At 40.2% G+C, this 19,397-nt stretch overlaps 1 protein-coding gene across 10 annotated transcripts in view; it reads right to left on the reverse strand.

The window, feature by feature from the left end:
* Positions 1-19,397, reverse strand: part of TRIM9 (tripartite motif containing 9) — a 108,015-nt gene that overhangs the window by 33,862 nt on the left and 54,756 nt on the right. For all 10 annotated transcript variants that reach the window (XM_072838534.1, XM_072838536.1, XM_072838537.1 and 7 more), the window contains exons 2-4: positions 15,703-15,798; positions 13,225-13,347; positions 939-1,049 (exon numbers count right to left, since the gene is read on the reverse strand). In XM_072838534.1, coding sequence (XP_072694635.1) covers positions 939-1,049; positions 13,225-13,347; positions 15,703-15,798 — 330 coding nt within the window. The remainder of the gene's footprint in view (positions 1-938; positions 1,050-13,224; positions 13,348-15,702; positions 15,799-19,397) is intronic.

Here is a 19,397-nt window from a genome sequence, read left to right on the forward strand (position 1 = left end):
CCACTATAAATAATTAGCAGCTGTAAATTGCTCTAATAGACAAACCTGGATATATGCTAATGCCTTTTATGATTAATCAATGAAAAGCCAACAACATTAAATAATATGTTGGTGATCAGTTAATTTTAGTAGAACTAAGAACCCAAGTTTCTAATAGGAGGTGGGGGTATTCTGTTAAAGCTTGGAATGAGTTTTATAAAATAGTTTAGAGGGGCTGCATATGGTAATCTGTAAATCGGAACTTCTTACACTTTAAGCCCATCATCTTCTGTATCATTTTATTCTTTGATAGAGAACTCTTTCATTTCTTATATTTAATCTCCCTTTGTCACTCTTAGTATGATAAAAAACGTGAACTGGAAAGGATCTATGTATTCCTTAATAAAAGCTCCCTTAATTTTTGAGATCAAAACTTAAGTAAAATTCAGCTGACATCATCACATCTAATTAAAACAATCAACAGTGAAAAAATCATGAGAAATCCAAAGAATGAAAAAACTTCACTTTATTTGGGAAATCATTGATTAGCTGAACTGGCTGGTAGGAACTGTCAAGAAGGTAGAAGCCTTGCATATGTAGACATTTCTAGCTGATAGAGCTGTCCAAGATATTAGTGGAAAGGGACCCAATTCTTAGGCAAGGCAGTAACTCGGCTTCGGAGGAACTTACAGGGAATTTCATTTTCATGATTAAACGTGAACAAAAACAAACTTTAAAAAGGCCATGTACTTCTCAATCTTGTAACACATGGTGGCAGAGACTTTCAGTAAGTCACTGGAGTTTTGCTGGTGCCCACATATTCATGGCACTCTGAAGGTGGGTTCCATTGTGGAGGGACCCATGCTCTCAGCAGGGGCCGTTGGGAGTCTGGCCTTGGCATTGTAGACTGAGTTTCATGGGCCATTGAGAATCTGAAAGAGAAACTAGTTGACACTTACCTGCAAAAAGCCACTAGGATCATTTTCCTTAATGACCTCCAGGCAGTACTCCATGAGACCTGTGGTCTGGCGCAACTTCACTGTGCAGTGAGAGATCTGATCTCGCACCACCTAAGATTGATGAGAGAACAGAACAGTCCAAAGTGGCACAGGGTTAAAAAAAGGAAGCAAACTGGGACTTTGGAAAGCTTCTTCAAACCATAATCCAAGAGCATCAATGGATGGAACTAAATGTATGAGAATATTTTGTGGCAATGTCTGCTGTGGACAATGGCTCTGGAAGACAGATTGTATAAAGGCTATTATTACGGGGACTTGTGACAACAGGACCTATCAGAAAGGTGCACAGATGCTGGAAGCCTGGGAAACTGGTTACTGTGGTGCCTGGTAGGACATCTTCCTCAGGTCCCTCTTGCTCCCCATCTTCCAGGAAACTATTACTGAGAGCTGTTTTAAGTGGGAGGTTGTGGAGAGGCTACAAAGGAGCTGAGTAACCCAAGGTGCAGCTGCAGCATCTGCTCTGTGAACAGTCACCCACCCTGTGCCTGTCTCTTCTAAAGAGCAAATGTCCCCATCTGAACCCAATTCCTTCTCATTATGACTCTTTTTTTCTGAGTGGGTGGTGGGATGGGGTTAGAGGTGAAACTTGCTAAAAGACAATGAACTAATGACAACAAGGAAGCCAAAGATGGGTGCAGAATTAAGTTTTGAATATAACCCACTTCGAAGCAATCACTGCCTCATTTGGGAGAGCAGTTTTAAAGGCTCTCTATTTACCATGCTGCGAGTGTGCTTTAACCTAGAAAGGCATCTCTCTGAACACACAGTTCCTGCCTCTGGGGAAATTGTCTTTGCAGTGTCAAACACAGGATAGTCCTTGAAGAGTTTCTTTCTTTAAAGATGTTCATTTTCCATGTCCTCTGCTCAGTGACCCAAATCTCAAAGTGGTTTCTAAGCCTAGAGTTGAACAGGAGTTTTCTAGGAACCTTCATTACTTATATCCTTGATATTTATATTACTTTGCAAAAGCCTAAAAAATATCCAGCCTTCTGGATTTTATGAATAATAACTACAAGGAGTTTTAATAATAATTGTTGAAAAGCTTTTTTTTTATAATTTTTTTTTTTTTTTAATTTATGATAGTCAGAGAGAGAGAGAGAGGCAGAGACACAGGCAGAGGGAGAAGCAGGCCCCATGCACCGGGAGCCCGACGTGGGATTCGATCCCAGGTCTCCAGGATCGCGCCCTGGGCCAAAGGCAGGCGCCAAACCGCTGCGCCACCCAGGGATCCCGTAAAGCTTTTTCTTTGTTCCTTCTTTTCAGTTTTGATCATACATTTTTCCATTAAAGATTATTACATCTACGTTCAAAAACAATTGGAAAATAAACCAAAAAAAAAAAAAAAAAAAAAGGAAAAAGCAATAATCTCGTCACTTTAATGCAAATTTTTAAAGCATTTTGATATTTCCTCTTGGGTTTTATCCTTGAGCTAGATATATTTATAGTTGCAATCATAATATGTGACAATTTTACCTCCTTCCCACTTAACACTATAACATAGGCATTTTAAATGTTGCCACCATCAATAAATGTTACTGGCTCCATAAATATCCCACTGAGTGGGTTATCATAATTTATTTAATCATTCCTGTTCCTCTATTTTTGGACATTTAAATCCTTCCTATTTTTTTTGACAATGCATCCATTTATTATTGCTGGTCTCTGCTTCTGTTTTTTTTTTATCGTGATAAAGTATATATAACATAAAACTCACAGGTTTAGCTATTTTAAATTGGATAATTCTGTGGCATTAGATACATTCATATTGTTGTCATCACCATCCCTTTTCAGAACTTTTTTTTTTTATCTTTCCAAACTAAAACTTTGTATCCATTAAACAATAGCTCTCCATTCTCCCCTCCTCACTGGCACTTGGCAACACCACCATTCTACTTTCTGTCTCTATGGATTTGACTCTCATAGAAGTAGAATCATATAATATTTTTGTTCTTTGTGACTGGCTTATTTCATTTAGCACAATATTTTCAAGGTTTACTCATGTTGTAGCTGATGTCAAAATTTCCTTCCTTTTCAAAAAGTTTTATTTATTTATTTATTTAAGAGAGAGAGAGAGAGAGAGAGGAGTGTGAGTGCATGAGTGGGAGGGGCAGAGGGAGAGGGAGAAAGAGAAACTCAAGCAGAATCCATGCTCAACATGGAGCCTGATATGAGGTTCGATCTCATGACTCTGAGATTGTTCCTGAGCCAAAACCAAGTCGGACGCCTAACCGACTATGCCACCCTGCTGCCCCTGAATTTCCTTCCTTTTATGACTGAATAATATTTCATTGTAGGTACATATCACATTTTTGTTAGTGGACACTTGGGTTGCTTCTACCTTTTGGCTATTGTGGATAAAGCTGTTATGAACATGATATGCAGAAATCTGTGAAAATCTCTGCTTCACTTCTTTTGGATATATATTCTGAAGTGGAATTGCTGGATCATATGGTAATTCTATTTTAGTTTTTTGAGAAATCATCATTCTGTTTTCCGCAGCAGCTGCACTGTTTTATATTCCTATTAGCAATGCACAAGGGTTCCAATTTCTCCACATCCTCACCAATACTTATTACTATCTGTTTTTTTTTAAAAAAATAATAGCCATTCTAATGGGTGTGAAATTGTATCTCATTGTAGTTTTGATTTGCATTTCCCTCATGACTAGTGATGCTGAGCATCTTTTCATATGCTTATTGGCCATTTGTATATCTCCTGTGGAGAAATGTCTATTCAAGTCCTTCATCCATTTTTTAATTGGTTTTCTTTTATCTTTTGATGCACAAAATTTATAAATTTTCATGAAGTCCAATTTGTCTACCTTTTCCTTTGTTGCCTATGCCTCTTGAGTAATATCCAAGAAATCACTGCCAAATCCAGCATGAAGCATCTGCCCTATGTTTTCATCTAAGAGTTTATAGTTTCAGTTCTTACAGTTAAGTCTTTGGTCCATTTTGAGTTAGTTTTTGTATATGGTGTTAGGTAATGGTCCAACTTCATTCTTTGGCATGTGGACAGCCAGTTTTTTCCAGTGTCATTTGTTGACTGCCCTTTCCCCATTGAATGGTCTTGGAACCCTTGTCAAAAATCATTGTACCATATGTGAAAGTTTATTTCTGGGCTCTCTGTTCAGTTGCAGTTGTCTATGTGTCTGTCTCCATGTCAGCACCACACTATTTTCATTGTTGTTGCTTTGCAGTAAGTTATGTAATCAGGAAGTGCGAGAACTCCAGTTTTGTCCATTTATAGGATTGTTGAAATTAATTAATTAATTAGTTTGGAATCTCCTGATTTTTTGGTAGATGACTTATGACCACTTTTTAATTAAAAAAATTAAAATAAAAACTGCAGTGTAGGATTTAACATCTCTGGATCAGAATTGGTGAAAGAAACCAACTTTGATGTGAAGATTGTTTTGTGATTTTGGCGGGGAGAGGGGAGATCAAATTTAAAATTAATTGGTTGGGACACCTGGGTGGCTCAGTGGTTAAGCTTCTGCCTTCAGCCCAGCATGTGATCCTGGAGTCCTGGGATAGAGTCCCACATCAGGATCCCTGAATGGAGCCTGCTTCTGCCTCTGCCTGTGTCTCTGCCACTCTCTCTGTCTCTCATGAACAAATAAATAAAATCTTTAAAAATAAATAAATAAAAAATAAAATTCATTGGTTGACTTATTTTCTTCTAATGTCTGGCATAATGTCTGGTATTATGTCCAATCACCACTACTATCTGTTGGTCTGGGCTCATGGAATGCAAATTATTTTATTTTTTTAATAAAAAAATAAACAAGAAGGTTAAGCTTCTGCTTCTTAAGGGGAAAAAAAACCCACAGAACACCCAAAAGTATAATAAAAAATGCAGGACAGGTGACCTACAGCTATAGGCTACTTGTCTCTGCTATCTTAGGCATTACTAAATTGTTCCCAGAAGATATTTTGATATTTTGGTAGCCAGTACATCAGCGCTTCTAGGTAGCAGAAACTCAGCAGTCACTAATCACTATGAATGGCATCTGTCCTAGGACTGTGCTTACAAAACTGACTTGTACTCAAATCTGAAAAACAAGCACGGACTAGATCTGGGCATTGCAACCCAAAGTGAGTCTGCTATTGAGGCAAAATAGACTTGAATTGTCGTGTTTACTTTCCAGAACATTTAGATCAATGATAATTTTATGACCCAAATGTACTGAAATAGATACATTAATCAGGCCTCATAAAATTCTATGTCTGCTTCTATAAATTTCCTTCTCAAGCCGGATTTATTTGATGCCAAAGGAGCTGAGTGTGGGGTTTCTCTGACTACTCTTAAGAAGCTTCATTGTAGCAATGCCAAAGAGTTGGTGAGTTTTAGTGGGAGTTTGCCATTGGCTCCTGTATTCCACGGTTCAGGCTTCTTGGAAGGACTCAGTATCCCTGAGTTCCTGGCTCTTAACTGTATTACAACAATGGATTTTGGTCCATCTTTTTAAATTTTAATCAACCCTTTCACAATGATCCCAGTAGCCAGTGATAAAAATCACTGCTAAAAATTAAACTAGTGTTCCCAGAAGCAGCACTTTGGGTGTGTTGTAATTGACATCTAGTTTCTGAATTAATTTGGCAAGATTTCCCATCCTATGGAAATCAGCCAAATAATTAGATCTTTTAAGAGTATAATTTTTTCTAGTTGTTTTTAAATAATCTTTCTTGTTACCTTCTTAACTCTGTTTTATTTCTACTATTATTACTTATTTCACATTATTTTTTTTATGGAAAACCAATTCCTAGGAAGCTAGGCCATGTCACTTTTTCTTTGAGTTCCACATTTCTGTGCAGTTGCTCTGATGCTCCAGAGAAACCATTGGCACCATGTTTGCAGCTGGCTGGAGTTGAGTTCCTTTTCTTAGGAAGGAAATGTGCAAATTGCAAGAGTGACACAAACAGGGACTGGGAAACAATCTTCCTGGTTTCATCTGCATGATGGCCTAAACCAGCTCTCTGAGGACAATGAATTAATCTTTAGTTCAGTTTTAGAGAAGGCTTTCACAATTTTATTAGCAGTCCCCATCTGTTCAGGATGGCAAATCCTATTGATCATTTGAATGTTTTTATTTTGTTAAGTGGCAAATTTATTAAGGTCATTCCTTGGATCAAGATATGTCACTGATACCTATTTGGCAAAGGAGGATTTGAGAATGGACAGTTGTGTCCCTCTGAATGCGCAAGTTTTTTTAGTAGGATAGAGCCATCCATGATAGCTTATACAAGTGTAAAATTTTGTTCTGCTTATCCACAGCTACATTTCCCATCCCATCTCTAGCAGACCAATCTCCTTCCTCCACTCAGCTCATATAACACAGCCAGCAACAAGAACTGAAGTTAATTAAATTGAATTTCATTATTTTATCCAACCTGACCTTGACACCCTTTCTCTGTCTCCATTCACCTCTCCATCTTATGTACGGCTCTTTAAAGTTTATTCTTTTTAATAAATACTTTCTCTCATACTATTTTCTCTCATCATGAGGTGTGGAGGGATACCACTACTGAATTTTTAGTCTAAGTAAACACTAACATTCTCTCTCTCCTATTTCAAGAAATTCTTTCTTAAATATAATATATACCTTCTTATCACAGTTTAAAACAGTTTCCCCTAAGTATAAGGCAATCCTTTTTTTTTTATTTCTATGTAAGGTACAAGTACTTTCAGGATGCAAGCTTGAAGAATTGATTCTTCATAAGTCCTTTTGGTCAGTGGGAGGAGTTTCTACATGTACCATCATTCCTACAGCAAGATGACGAACTAATGCTTGGAACTGACTCATTTGTGAGTCATAGGTGAAGTGCTTTAAATATGAGATTCATCTAGTAAAATAACAAATTCTTTTGTTTTTTTTCCCCTAGAGTAGAATATCATCTCCAATATTATCATTATATTCACTGAAACTTAGAGGAATTTAAGTTAAGGTTGAACATTTTAAATTTCTCACATGCCACCATTCTCCCACATGCTGATTATGCAAATATTTCCCCCATTCTCTTGATACCACTCTTTGTACTAATCTCATTAATGTTTATCAGTTGCCAATGTTTACCCACATTGGCAACTAATCATTTCAAAGAGAACTCTTGAGGCTTTGAGTTTTTAATCAAGAAAAGGATAATTTAGCCGTATCAAATAAATAAAACATGTACCTGTTTGAGGAAGGCTTGAGATTTTAACAGCAAAACTGAACTTTCCATTCCAAAAGTGTGAATGCACCAATAGCCTCATCAATTGAGGCTCAAAACATTGAGTAGAATATGCAAAGCATGCTCTTAGTATGTAGTATACTATATCCTTATACAGAGAAGTTAATGAAGAAATACAAGTCGTTTGGAGAGATTAGCATATTGATGTGGTCTCACCCACACAGGAGAACATTTGCCATTTATGGTGGGCCTCAGTAAGAGTGATGCATGCAATGTGGTATTTTGTAGGCTGTGAGGTACAGGGAGACACAAGATCACTGTCATCTTCAAAGTATGTGTTTAGCGCCCTCTGGAGGTAAGGAATGTGACTCACGTCTGGGTTTAGGCAAAGGGCCTTAAAGAACGTCTGTGACTGCCCTGCATTGACATGGCCAAAGTGGGCAAAGAGTGTTCAGAAGAGTGTTCCCTAACTTTGGTGAGCTCCAGTTGTGTGAAGTGGCATCCTAGTGATCCCATGGGCACCCTGGGATCTGTTCTGTACAGTCCCTCTGTGACTTTTGCTCCTATGTGGTAGGAAGCAGAGATCACAGAATTTGCCAAATGAATTCATTAATAATAGCCTTATAATTAATAATTATTGAAATTAAAATTTTAGAGTTGGCCCTGCAAGGGCAAAGGTTTCAAGTGTTTCAATGTGCCTATTTTTTCCCCCAAATGTTTTCATTTTATTTTATTTTATTTTTTTAAGACTTTATTTATTTATTCATAGAGATGCAGAGAGAGAGAGAGGGAGGCAGAGGCACAGGCAGAGGGAGAAGCAGGCTCCATGCAGAGAGCCCGACGTGGGACTCTATCCCGCGACTCCAGGATCATGCCCTGGGCTGCAGGCGGCGCTAAACCACTGCGCCACCGGGGCTGCCCCAAATGTTTTCATTTTAATGGATTTACAGAACCTCTTGCCAGTAGTTTTGTTGGGATTGACCTGATTATTGGCTTAAATTTGTTGCTTTTTCTTTCTAGTAATTGCTGTAGTCAGTCAAATCCTCTATAGTTATTTTTAAAAATTTTGTGAGCTTGGATAGGTCTGTCTTCCACATATACTCCCTCCCTCTCCCTTTCTTTCTTCTCTATCCCCCAGATCCATCTAAAGCAAAGAAAGGATTACTAGCCTGTTTTCAGGCAATGGAAAAATAGCTTAAGTAAGCAATCTGACAAGCCAGTAATGTCCCTAGTGTAAATTTGTACTCTGACTGATATGACCATTTAATTAAATTTTTTAATCAACATAATGGGAACACAACAGGCAGTGCATGGTAAATAATAACAAAGATGATGATAATAATGATAATGATTCTAACAAAACCCAACAGTACAGTTGGCTTCAAAGTCAAACATCCTGTATATAGTTATAATTGAGATACGGAGGTTCTCTGTAAAAATGAAATGTTGTAAAAACCAGTAAACTTTATCATTATCTTTTAGCATTCTTGCTGGGCAATTTTATTGGTATGTTCCTTTACCAACTACACATGGAAATTAAAGATTAGATTTTTTTCAAAATATTTTTAATAACTATAATTTTTTTTCTTCCAGAGAATCTTAGAACTGAAAGGTAACCAAGAAGATATCTGTCACCTCATACTATTCAGCATATGAATTTACTCTAAAATATTGGAGCAATATACATTTAAGATGATTGTAGAATTATTTCAAATTCTGAGTTGCATAAATAAAAATAATTCTTAGATATTTCTTTGGGCTTACTAAAAGAGAAATGACATTTGTAAGTTTCCTGAGAAAAGCACAGACCTTATTAATGGCACATTTAAGTGTCACAAATTCCCTGTGAGGACATTTTAAGGCCTTACTCAGGTCAAGAACCCAGGAAGAATGGAATCAAAACATATAGCTCAAACAAAACACCTGGGGGATCTGGTTTTCTGTGCTTATTGTGGGCGATATTGCCCAAGTAGTCCCAAACACAAATTAGGAGTATTTCTTAAAAGCTCAAAAGCATTTTTTCCCCTTCAGTAGCTTTCTGACATTTGATTAGTTCACCACATTCTGAAAATAGATATTTGTCTCCCAGTGTTTTTTTTCCCCAAACCACAGAATAGTATTAACTGTAATTTACATTTCAAAGCATTCCTAAAATACAGTCACAGCTGCATACAAATGTCTCAGAGCCTTTTTACGAACTTTAAAAATAGCTCACCAAACTTTGTGAACTATTTTATAGGATGATCAATTAAAAACTCAAGCCAACTTTCCTAAGTTCAGAGACAGTCACATCTGTGTATAGACTAATTCTATACCATGTACTCTGGTATTACAGAAGTTAAGTCCCGAGGAGCACTTCTTCAGTGGGCTGGGTGCCACCATACTTGCAGGCATTCTTTCTCAGTAACAATAATAATAGCTAACATTTCCTGAGGACTGTGTGCTAAGTGCTTGGCAATGCTCTGGGAGGTGACAACTGCTTCTGGCCTGATTTTACACACAGGTGAAAGTAACTGAGTCATAGACTTGCCCACAGTTAGAGACCTAGTAAGTAATAAAGTATGTCCTCACACCCCGTTCTCTATGACACAGAAGCTGGGCTCTTCACCTCTCTGCTCCAGCTTGTCTCAGAACCAGAACCATTCAATCTGCTCAAGCCATCAGTGCTTTCAGAGAGGGGCATGAGCAGATTATAAAGACTGTCTTTATACACACTCACTTTCCAGCATCCCCAGCCTTTTGGATTGCTCAAGAAGAGAAAGTTGCCAGAAAAATACACACACAACTCTCTTCTTTGTCAGCAAAAAGTAGGCCCATAGAGAACTCTGCCAAAGGGAAGCGGAAGACCATAAGATTATCCCTGCCAGCCTGTGAGTGATGGGTTAGCCAACAAAGACAGAAAGAAGTACTGTGCTTGGCAAGCGAAGTCTATAAAAGGCCAGTCTTTTCTCACAAATCTGAGTAGCAACAGAAAGGACAAGAAAGGGAAAAGCAGAGGAGAAAAGCAGAGGGAGGGGGACTTGGAGGCTGGGGTCGGTAGTCAAGGTGTCAGCACTGCTGTCTGTCTTTAGCAGTGACATACAATTTGCTGAAAACAGCAGAGAAACAAATCACTCAAGATAGAAGACAGAACAGCTTGGCTGCCGTGGGGGACAACCTGCCACCTGCCTGTTGTTTCTGTAGCCCTTTGGGATCTGGGGCAGGGCACACCACCCTGGGCAGGGTGGAATGAGAGCAGGCAGCTGCCTCCACTCCACTCTGTGGCCCTGGGCGCCTTGGTGCGCCCTGTTGGGGCAGGTCACCTGTACTGATGGACTGTCACCGGGCCAGACATGACATCTCAGCAATGAGTAAAAGCCGCTCCTGTGCAGTCTCTGTCTGTGCCCACAGCACAGCCCTTAATGGATTTTCACCCAGTCTCATTCGGCAGAGACAGCACTAAGCAGGGGGCCCTGGGGGGCTTTCTCGCCCCTTTGCCCCTGTCTGATATGGATAAATGATGCTTTCTCAATCTGTGATTCCCTTTTCCGTTCAGATCGCTGCCCTTATGGCTCTCCCATGTAGAAAACCCAGAGTTGCCACTACAGTCACTATATGATTTATCGGTTCACTGTGTTCAGTTTAAAGATGCCAAGAAAGTGTCTGAAATGTTTTAAAAAAGAGATTTCCACTGAGAAAAAGTTAATGTTTGGTGATTACATACTGAAATGGCTGGTCTACTCTTTAGAGGGAAAATCCAGCTGTCCAGCTCATTTCCTGTAGACAGCTGTGGTTTCATTTTATTTATTGTATTTTTTTAATTTATGATAGTCACACACAGAGAGAGAGAGAGAGAGGCAGAGACACAGGCAGAGGGAGAAGCAGGCTCCATGCACCGGGAGCCTGACGTGGGATTCGATCCCGGGTCTCCAGGATCGCGCCCTGGGCCAAAGGCAGGAGCCAAACCGCTGCGCCACCCAGGGATCCCTGTGGTTTCATTTTAGATAGCTCTATGTGATTCAAATGATATTTGGGTTCCACCATCACACTAAAAATTCTAGGTTTCTGAAGGGTGTTAAGTGAAAGGCTATAGTGACAATGTTTTAGTAATGTTAGAGCAGGTGATGGAAACAGGTTTGAACTCATTCAAAGATGAACCTATCACTAGGTCTTCCAGTTAGGTCTAACTAAGTGAGACTAGTGATAGGTCTTACCTATCACTAAGGAACAGGAATGGCGTCTCTGGAAGGAGTGTTATAATCACCAGCCTCGGTTCTCTGTCCAAACCAACAGCCAGAGGCTCTCTGAACATTAGAGACCTATGCAATTTGCTTTACAAACTTCTGGTCCGGATTTAACTTCAAGCCTTGCAGTTTTCTTTATGAAGGACTCTACTGTGCCTCTCCTGCTGTCTCATCAGGAATGCTCAGAGAGACCTGGCCCTGACAGAGCACCAGAGGAGGTCAGGCCAACAAACGTCATGATGGGGGGAGCCCTTAGGAGCTCTCCCAGGCTTGGACCTTGTTATCCTCAGCTCGCCTCCTGCCTGTTTCAGTTCTGCAGGCCCTCAGGGTGACCCCTGGGCAAGTCACAAAGGCAGGGGAGAAAGGTTTATATTCCAGCCACATTATTGCCCTGACTTTGGGGAAGGAAGAGAAGGTGTGTGGCTTTAAATGTGTTTTGTAGCAGGTGGGCAGTGGAAGAGGGAGCCTCTTAGAGGAGGGAGCTAAAGCTGGGGTTTTCTTACTTTTGGAGAAAACTGTGAAGCTTCCCTGGGGAGTGGTTGCTCTGTAGCATGCTGCCTGGTCCCTGCCTTCTTCCAGAGCCCCCTGGGGCTCAGGGTCCTGGTGTGTGGCTGAGGCACAGAGTAAAGTTGGAAGGTTGGTGACTCTGCTTCTCGGGGCTCAGAATGCCTGTTTTACTGCAGGTCTTGTCCAGGACTTGTACCCTAGTTAGCACCTAGTTTATTGCCTTGTTTCTGGTACCCATGGAATGAGTACTGGCCCGGCTTGAAGTTCCCTGCCACCAAACTTGAGCCACAAATCTTGTAAGCTGTGTTTTCTTATTTCTTATTTCTTCACTTTGAAACTCTTCCTTGGTTCTTCTACTTGAATCCCATTTGTTTAGATGGGGCCTTCCCTTGTTCTTCAGGGACTACAGCCTGTTCTAAACTGCTGGGGTATCTGATGCTTATAGGCCTTTTCATGAGCTCCCTTGAGGTCATATCCATTCTGTGCTGCCCACTATTGAAGCTCCCTGATGTTGACTGCCTAACCCCAGGAGAGAGCCTGGAGTTAGACCTCACCTCACCCTGTACCCTAATCAGACCAGCACAGCATATCCTCTACCCTCCACACACTGGTAGCTACCCTGGGGCTTACTGGCAATGAATGCGGACCTCTGTTGACTGCTTACTTCTCATCTTTCCAGCCTGCTCTCACACCCTGCTCCAATGGGGCAATGGATGGGGTATCAGATGTCTTCAGGAAGACCAATCTTTTTGCCAATAGGGCTCCAGATTTGTAATCAATTGATTCCACTGCGTGATGACAAAAGTCTGCAGCAGTCCCATTGCACAGTTTACTTCAGAAGTTAAGACAAATCTTGTTTGTTTTCTGGAAGGTATGGTTTCCATTCCTATTTCAAAAATACATTTTGCCTCTGTATGGTCACTCTGGCCACCCTGTCTAGAACTTCAGCTTCCTTCCCCAGTATTCCCCATTCCCCACTCATTATTTTTCTTAGTGCTTTTTACTAAATAATGCATATTTTACTTACTTATCTTGTTTATTCTTTGTCCCTTCTGGTGGAATATAAGCCTTATGAGGGCAGCAATTTTTATTTATTTAATTATGCCTGCACCAGAGCAATTCTTGACCCAGGGGAGTCACTCAACTAATATCAATGAGGTAAATTAGGGAGTGCATGGTGAATGAAAGGATGCTGGCTTCTTGCCCTCTGGGGCATTGGCCACCCAAGACTGTGGGCTTCTGGCCTACCCATCTAGCTTGTCCATCTTGTTCCCAGGAGCTGGGCTCCTTGGCTTCCTGCTCTCTCCATGGCACAGCACTCACCTTCAGCTTGTGCTCATGCTCCTTGTTAACACGTGCAAGCAGCTGGGCTTTCCTTCTGTTAAGGGCATCGATGAGGGCATCACATTGGGCCACCAGGCAAGCCTCAAACTCCACACTGTTCTCCTGCATGAGAGAGCACATGTCTTAGCCCCAAAGCACCTGGGTTCCTTGGGCTGCCAGAATAAAAAGAGCTCCCCTGTCCATTTGTGGGATGGAGATCCCTGCTGAAGGAGATAAAAAAGAACTCTGTCCACAATGCACATTTAGCATTTTAAAAATAACTGCATAAATTTCATTCTACAGTGGTAATGTTCACTTGAATTTTACATTGAAAAGGATAAGCATTACTTAATAAATTAATTTTTATCAAAAGGAGATCATCTCAGTCCACATTACATTGCATAAAATAAAGCTTGGTTTGTAGAGCTGAACAGGAATCCTTCTGAGGGCTGGCATATGTCTACTTACGTATGGTGGAAGGTGGCGTTCAGAGAGGTTGGCTGCCTGAATGGGTGGGGTATTATGAAGGCAGGAGAGTTAAAGAATCATTAAATTCAAGAAGAGAGAGAAGAAAAAGGATGGCAGTGGTCTTCAATATTAAACAATAATCCAATGACAACAGAAGTTTATTAGAATAATCATGGGCAAATTACAAAAGTACTTGCTTCTTTCATTAAGGAAAGCAAATAGTTAATGCACATAGCTGATCAAGAAGAACTGGTACATGTAACAAGCATCATTCAGCTATAAAGCCATGAACCAACTGCTTGTGGGAGAAAACTATGTTTGAAATGAACTATAGCTTCTCCATGATGTTTAAATTGAATCCTGGATCTAACTATTCACTTGATTTAAATCTATACATGCCATAGACATTTTCTTTCAAGTAATTCTCTCCTAAATCATAAGCATTCATTAACAGTAATCCTTTCAATAAGTTACATGTATAATTTTAATTACCAAACCATAATCTGAAAAACAATTGTAACAGAGAAAATGAAAGATGAATACTCACATATTCATGAATAGCACTGAAAAAATAGCATCCAACTGAGTCTACTGTAAGCTTTTGGGGGCTGGCGAGGAAAGAACAGCTTAGCCTATCAAAATTTAATTTATTCCCCAAATCATAAAGAACTATGTCTCTTAATATAAGGATATACTGATAGATATCTGATAATTTCTCAAGTGCAAGGTCTTCTTCATTTAAGGTGTGCATTAGTAATTGCTAAAGCAATGACTCCTATGTGTAAAGTTTCAGCTTTCATGACAATTGCTTTTGAGTACTCAGAGAAGTCTTATGGAAAACATCACTTAAGAGCTCTCTCTGTCCATGCAGGGTAATATTGGGAGGATGAGGGCAGGCTTCTTACAGGTTCTGATTTAGAGCAGAAAGAAAGCTTTGCTCTGACGAAGAGGTGGGGTGCAGAGGCAAGAGCAGAGAAGAGACTGACTCTGTTGCAATAACCTCTGTTGCTCTGGGAAACAGAAGGAAGTGTGCAAGTGGTAGGTTGTTGGGGAACCAAAAGTTTTAACATGAGCACACATGCAAAAAAGGATGAGGAAGTCAGTGTGAGATGCTTTGAAAAGCTGGCTTACATTTAAAAAGATATTTCTACCTTCACATGGGTTAAATATTAACTCAGACAGCAATTTACTGGAGGCCAGAGTGAAGGTTATTTCTGTGGGGCAACCTGAAAACTTAAGAACAGTAAACAGAGCAGAAGGTCATTATTTAAGCATCTTGTGCAGTTATTGGCTTCTTCCCTTTAGCAATAGTGGAGAATTCATGGGCTCTTAAATGCTGGCTGATCTGTGTGTCATTGTGTTCAAATAAAGTAATCTGAAATTATAGCTACCAAGGGGGATCATGGTTGGAAAATACTTAAGTATCTAAGTAGAGAAGAAGCATTACTATGCACAGGAGGGAAGGAAGGAGGAAAGGAAAGAAGGAAGGAAGGAGGAAGGAAGGAATGAACGAAGGAAGGAAGGAAGGGAGGAAGGAAAGAGGGAGGAAGGAAGGAAAGGATGGAGGAAGGAAAAGAGGGAGGAAGGAAGGAAGGAAAGAAGGAAGGAAGGAGAAAATGTGACCTGTTTGTTACCATCAGATAAGATATAACTATTGGAAGGTGTTTTGGGAATCTGAAGAGTTTAAAAAATGCAACAGTTATGACTCTGAATTCACAAGGAGACCTCTTTTCTAAATCCAGAGTAATAGAGGACCTCAGTCCCAAAGACAGGAACTATTTGGAAAACCAGGCTGTGTTGCCACCTTGTTGGCAAAATATAACCACCTTGAGAAGGGGGCATATTTGAGTTGATCTGTACTCATGTTTGTATTAGAGGAGACAGAGGAGAAAAAAATAATTGGAATTTCCCCACAACACACAAAAGTAGAAGAAATAGACAAACTTCCCCACTACACAGCTACATCTTAACCTGTGGAGGTTTGCTTTCAGTCTCAGATGCTGCCAATACCTGGATCTGCTGGACCATGTTGCGGAGCTGCACCAGAAATTCCTTGGCTTCTTTGGCCCTGTCTGACAGTCCATTCAGCGCCTGAGAGAGCTGGCTCTGCAAAGATAAAGAAGGAAGCCATGGAGCTGTAGTCATGGAAAGTAGCAAAAAGATTGTACAGAGTTGTTTCGATCCAAGACCCCAGCGTCTTCAACCTCCTCAGATTCTTCTTGTCAGAGCTTGGGACATATAGTCAACATTTGTACAAGAGGATTCTGGTAATAAAGGTATCCAGACATCTTTCCGCAGGCTCCTGAGAACTTTCTCTTCTGAAGCAGTGAAAACTCCTGGCTATCGCAAAGGCCCTCACCAACTGATATTTGCCTGAAATTACTTCATTTCATTAATTAGTTAATTAATTCAGCAATAATTTATTTAATTTAAAATTAAAAGAAAACAGTGAGTCAGATGATTTGATAATCGCCAAAGTTATTTAGGCCAAAGTGTTATTGGTCTGGGCCTGAAGCAGTAAGATTAGAGAGTCAAGAACAGGATGAGAGGAATGAAGGGTTAGAGCACTGGTGTGACTCTCTGGGGCCGCTCCAATGGAATGACAGATACAAAAGCCACAACTGCATTCCTCCTCATCAAGGTTACCTTCCTTCTCCCAATTGCAGCCCTCCCTGTTGCCCTTACTCCTCTCTACCCCTAAACCAAGGCAGACTTTTCCTGATTTCCCACACTGTCCTGTCCATATGGGATGCAATTCTGTTGGACGGCTGTGTGTGCATGTAAACACTTGCTTTTTTCTCCAGCCTCTCTGCCTGCTGGGGTGGCCACGGGACACACTGCTAAGTGATGAGACGGAAGTGGCAGTTGGCTGGAGGTAAGGAGGGTTCTGGGAAAGCTCTTGCTTTTCTCTCACATGAGACCAGTGTGTCTGGTGCAGCCTCTGCCCTTGTGTTCCCGACTTTATGGTAGATGTCTTAGGACTCTCATTGAGATGGCCAACGTGGTAAGGGAGGAGGGTTGGAAGGAGAAAGAGCCTGGGTTCCAGGGGCAGCTTTGAGCAGCTGGATAACCCTTGAAATCTCCTACCACTAGGCTTCTTGTCTATGGGGAACATTTAACTCCGAATTAAGTTTCTGTACTGGGGTTTCCATTACTCCCAGCCACTACCATTGTACTTAATGCAAGAGTTCTTCTAGCAGCCCAGGCATATCCTTCCATCTCTCCTGTAAATTATAGAGACAAACTCCTTTCCCACAATATCTTCTTTGAAAGCTAAAGCCCACTCTCTTCCTTGCCAACACAATACTTTAACTACTCTTCCCTTTCAAGTAAAAGGACAGAATCTTAAGATTATATCTCTTGATCTAATGAATGTTTCTCTTGTCTCTTTTTAAAAAACTTTAAATCCAGTATAGTTAACATACAATGTTATATTAGTTTTAGGTGTATAAGAGAGTGATTCAACAATTTCATTCATTACTCAGTGCTCATCAAGCTAAGGGTACTTTTAATCACCTTCAACTTACCATATGTAATTCCACTACTGGATATTTATCCAAAGCATACAAAAACACGAATTGGGTAAGATATACACACCCCTATGTTTATTGATGCATTATTTATAATAGCCAAGATATGGCTCAGCCATAGAAAAGAATGAAATCTTGCCATCTGCAACCACATGGATAGAACTAGAGAGTATAAGGCTAAGTAAATATTTTCTCTTATATTTGCCTTATTAAATACAAAGTTGGGCACTGGATTTCCCCAAAAATATGCATGCCAAATGCTTAATAGAATCAATGTGGGGTGGTAGAAAGAAATAGGCCTTGGAAGGGCTCAAATCCTGCCTCTGTCTTTTACTAAATGTGACCTTGAGAAAGTTCCCTGTGCCTGAGTTACTCCAGTGCAAAAAATGGGAAGCATAATAATGTTTTGTAGTTGGGTCATTGTGAGCATTTAGTGCATTTACCAATGTAAAAGCTCCTGTTAGCTAAGGGTAATGGCTAAGGGATCTACTCTGAATTCATAAATGCTGCCAGTTACTTGCTGAAAACCTTTTATAGATAGTATTACCTCCTCCAAAAAATGAGAAGAATATTACTATTCTTGGGTGTTATGAGCATTGCGTGAGATACTAGATTAAAGCCCAGAACCCCTCTGATGCATGGTACATGATTAATAAATGTTGGTTGTTATTAACTCTTTTTTTTTTAAGATTTTAATTATTTATTTGAGAGAGAGACACAGAGAGATAGCATAAGCATGAGAGGGAGGAGGAGCAGAAGAAGATGGAGAAGCAGGGAGCCTGACATGGGGCTTGATCTGGGGCTTCAGGAACCCCAGAGTCCAGAATCATGACCCAATCCTAAGGCAGACGTTTAACCGACTGAGCCACCGAGGTGCCCGGGTTGTTATTAACTCTTATTCATCTTCTTTCTTCCTGCTCACAAATGCCTGCAGACCGATGGGGGAGATTCGCAGAGCATATTCCTGGAACAGGATCTGTTGGAAAACATCCTTCATCACTAATATTTTGATCTATGTACTCAGACTCAGGGAGGCTAGACCAACACAGCTGAGTAAAAAAAGCACAAAGTGAGCCTACAATGCTGGAAGGACCACTCAATTATTTATTGCCAGGTTTCAGCTGCACCCATAATTTGGGGTAAAAGCTTTCTCCTAAAGAACTTTTCCCAAGAGTCCAGAGGATGGAGGAGGGTAGGAGGGTCTCATTTAGAGGAGCAGGCAATAAAATGAGAGACATATTCTTAAGGAGACATTTTTCTTTTCTTTTTTTTTTTTTTAAGATTTTATTTATCTATTCATGACGACACACACACAGAGAGAGAGAGAGAGAGAGAGAGAGAGAGAGAGATTGGCACAGGCACAGGCAGAGGGAGAAGCAGGCTCCATGCAGGGAGCCCGACTTGGGACTCGATCCTCCGTCTCCAGGATCAGGCCCTGGGCTGAAGGCGGCGCTAAACCGCTGGGCCACCGGGGCTGCCCAAGGAGACATTTTTTCATAGTTACTTTAGAACTCATATCCCTTTTTCTGAATGAGCAAAAGTTTGCTGGCTACCACAGTTTTCTTCCCCCTTTTGTTATAATCTCTGTCTTAGTAACCACATTTGGATGTTGGAATATAGAAACCAAGTTCATTCAGCTATACAGAACTGAAGCTACATAATTTCTTGTATCCTCACCTGGCAATTAATTGTACAATATGAGTTAGACCTGACACCCATAAAGAATTGTTGACCAGTCACCGCTATCCACTTAGAAAATAATTATTCCATAGTATGCAAATAGTGTTGGCCTCATCCACACTCAGGTTTTTATATGGCAAAGCAATAAGTGAGCTGAAAAAAAATCAATTCGTTTGCAGATTACCTCTCTTTGTGTCTATATTCAGTCCCAAGAATGCCTTCTATCTGGTTAATGGTTCTGGTATTTGATAAACAACTGCATTATATGATAAAGATCTAAAAACCTTTTTCTTAAGCTTTGCCAACTTGTAGAAATTGAGCAGGAGACAATGAAAAATCTTGGAAACTATTTATCACTAGAAAATGTTCTTAGTATAAGGATTTATGTGTGCATTGCTTTTATAGAATAGTCTTTTGATCACACTTATAAGCTACATCTGATGTAGAAGAACATTATTATTGATTGATTTTGTTTCCCAGAAGCATTTAAATTTC

The sequence above is a fragment of the Canis lupus genome, chromosome 9 (genome assembly GCF_048164855.1).
Source record: "Canis lupus baileyi chromosome 9, mCanLup2.hap1, whole genome shotgun sequence".
Taxonomy (NCBI): domain Eukaryota; kingdom Metazoa; phylum Chordata; class Mammalia; order Carnivora; family Canidae; genus Canis; species Canis lupus.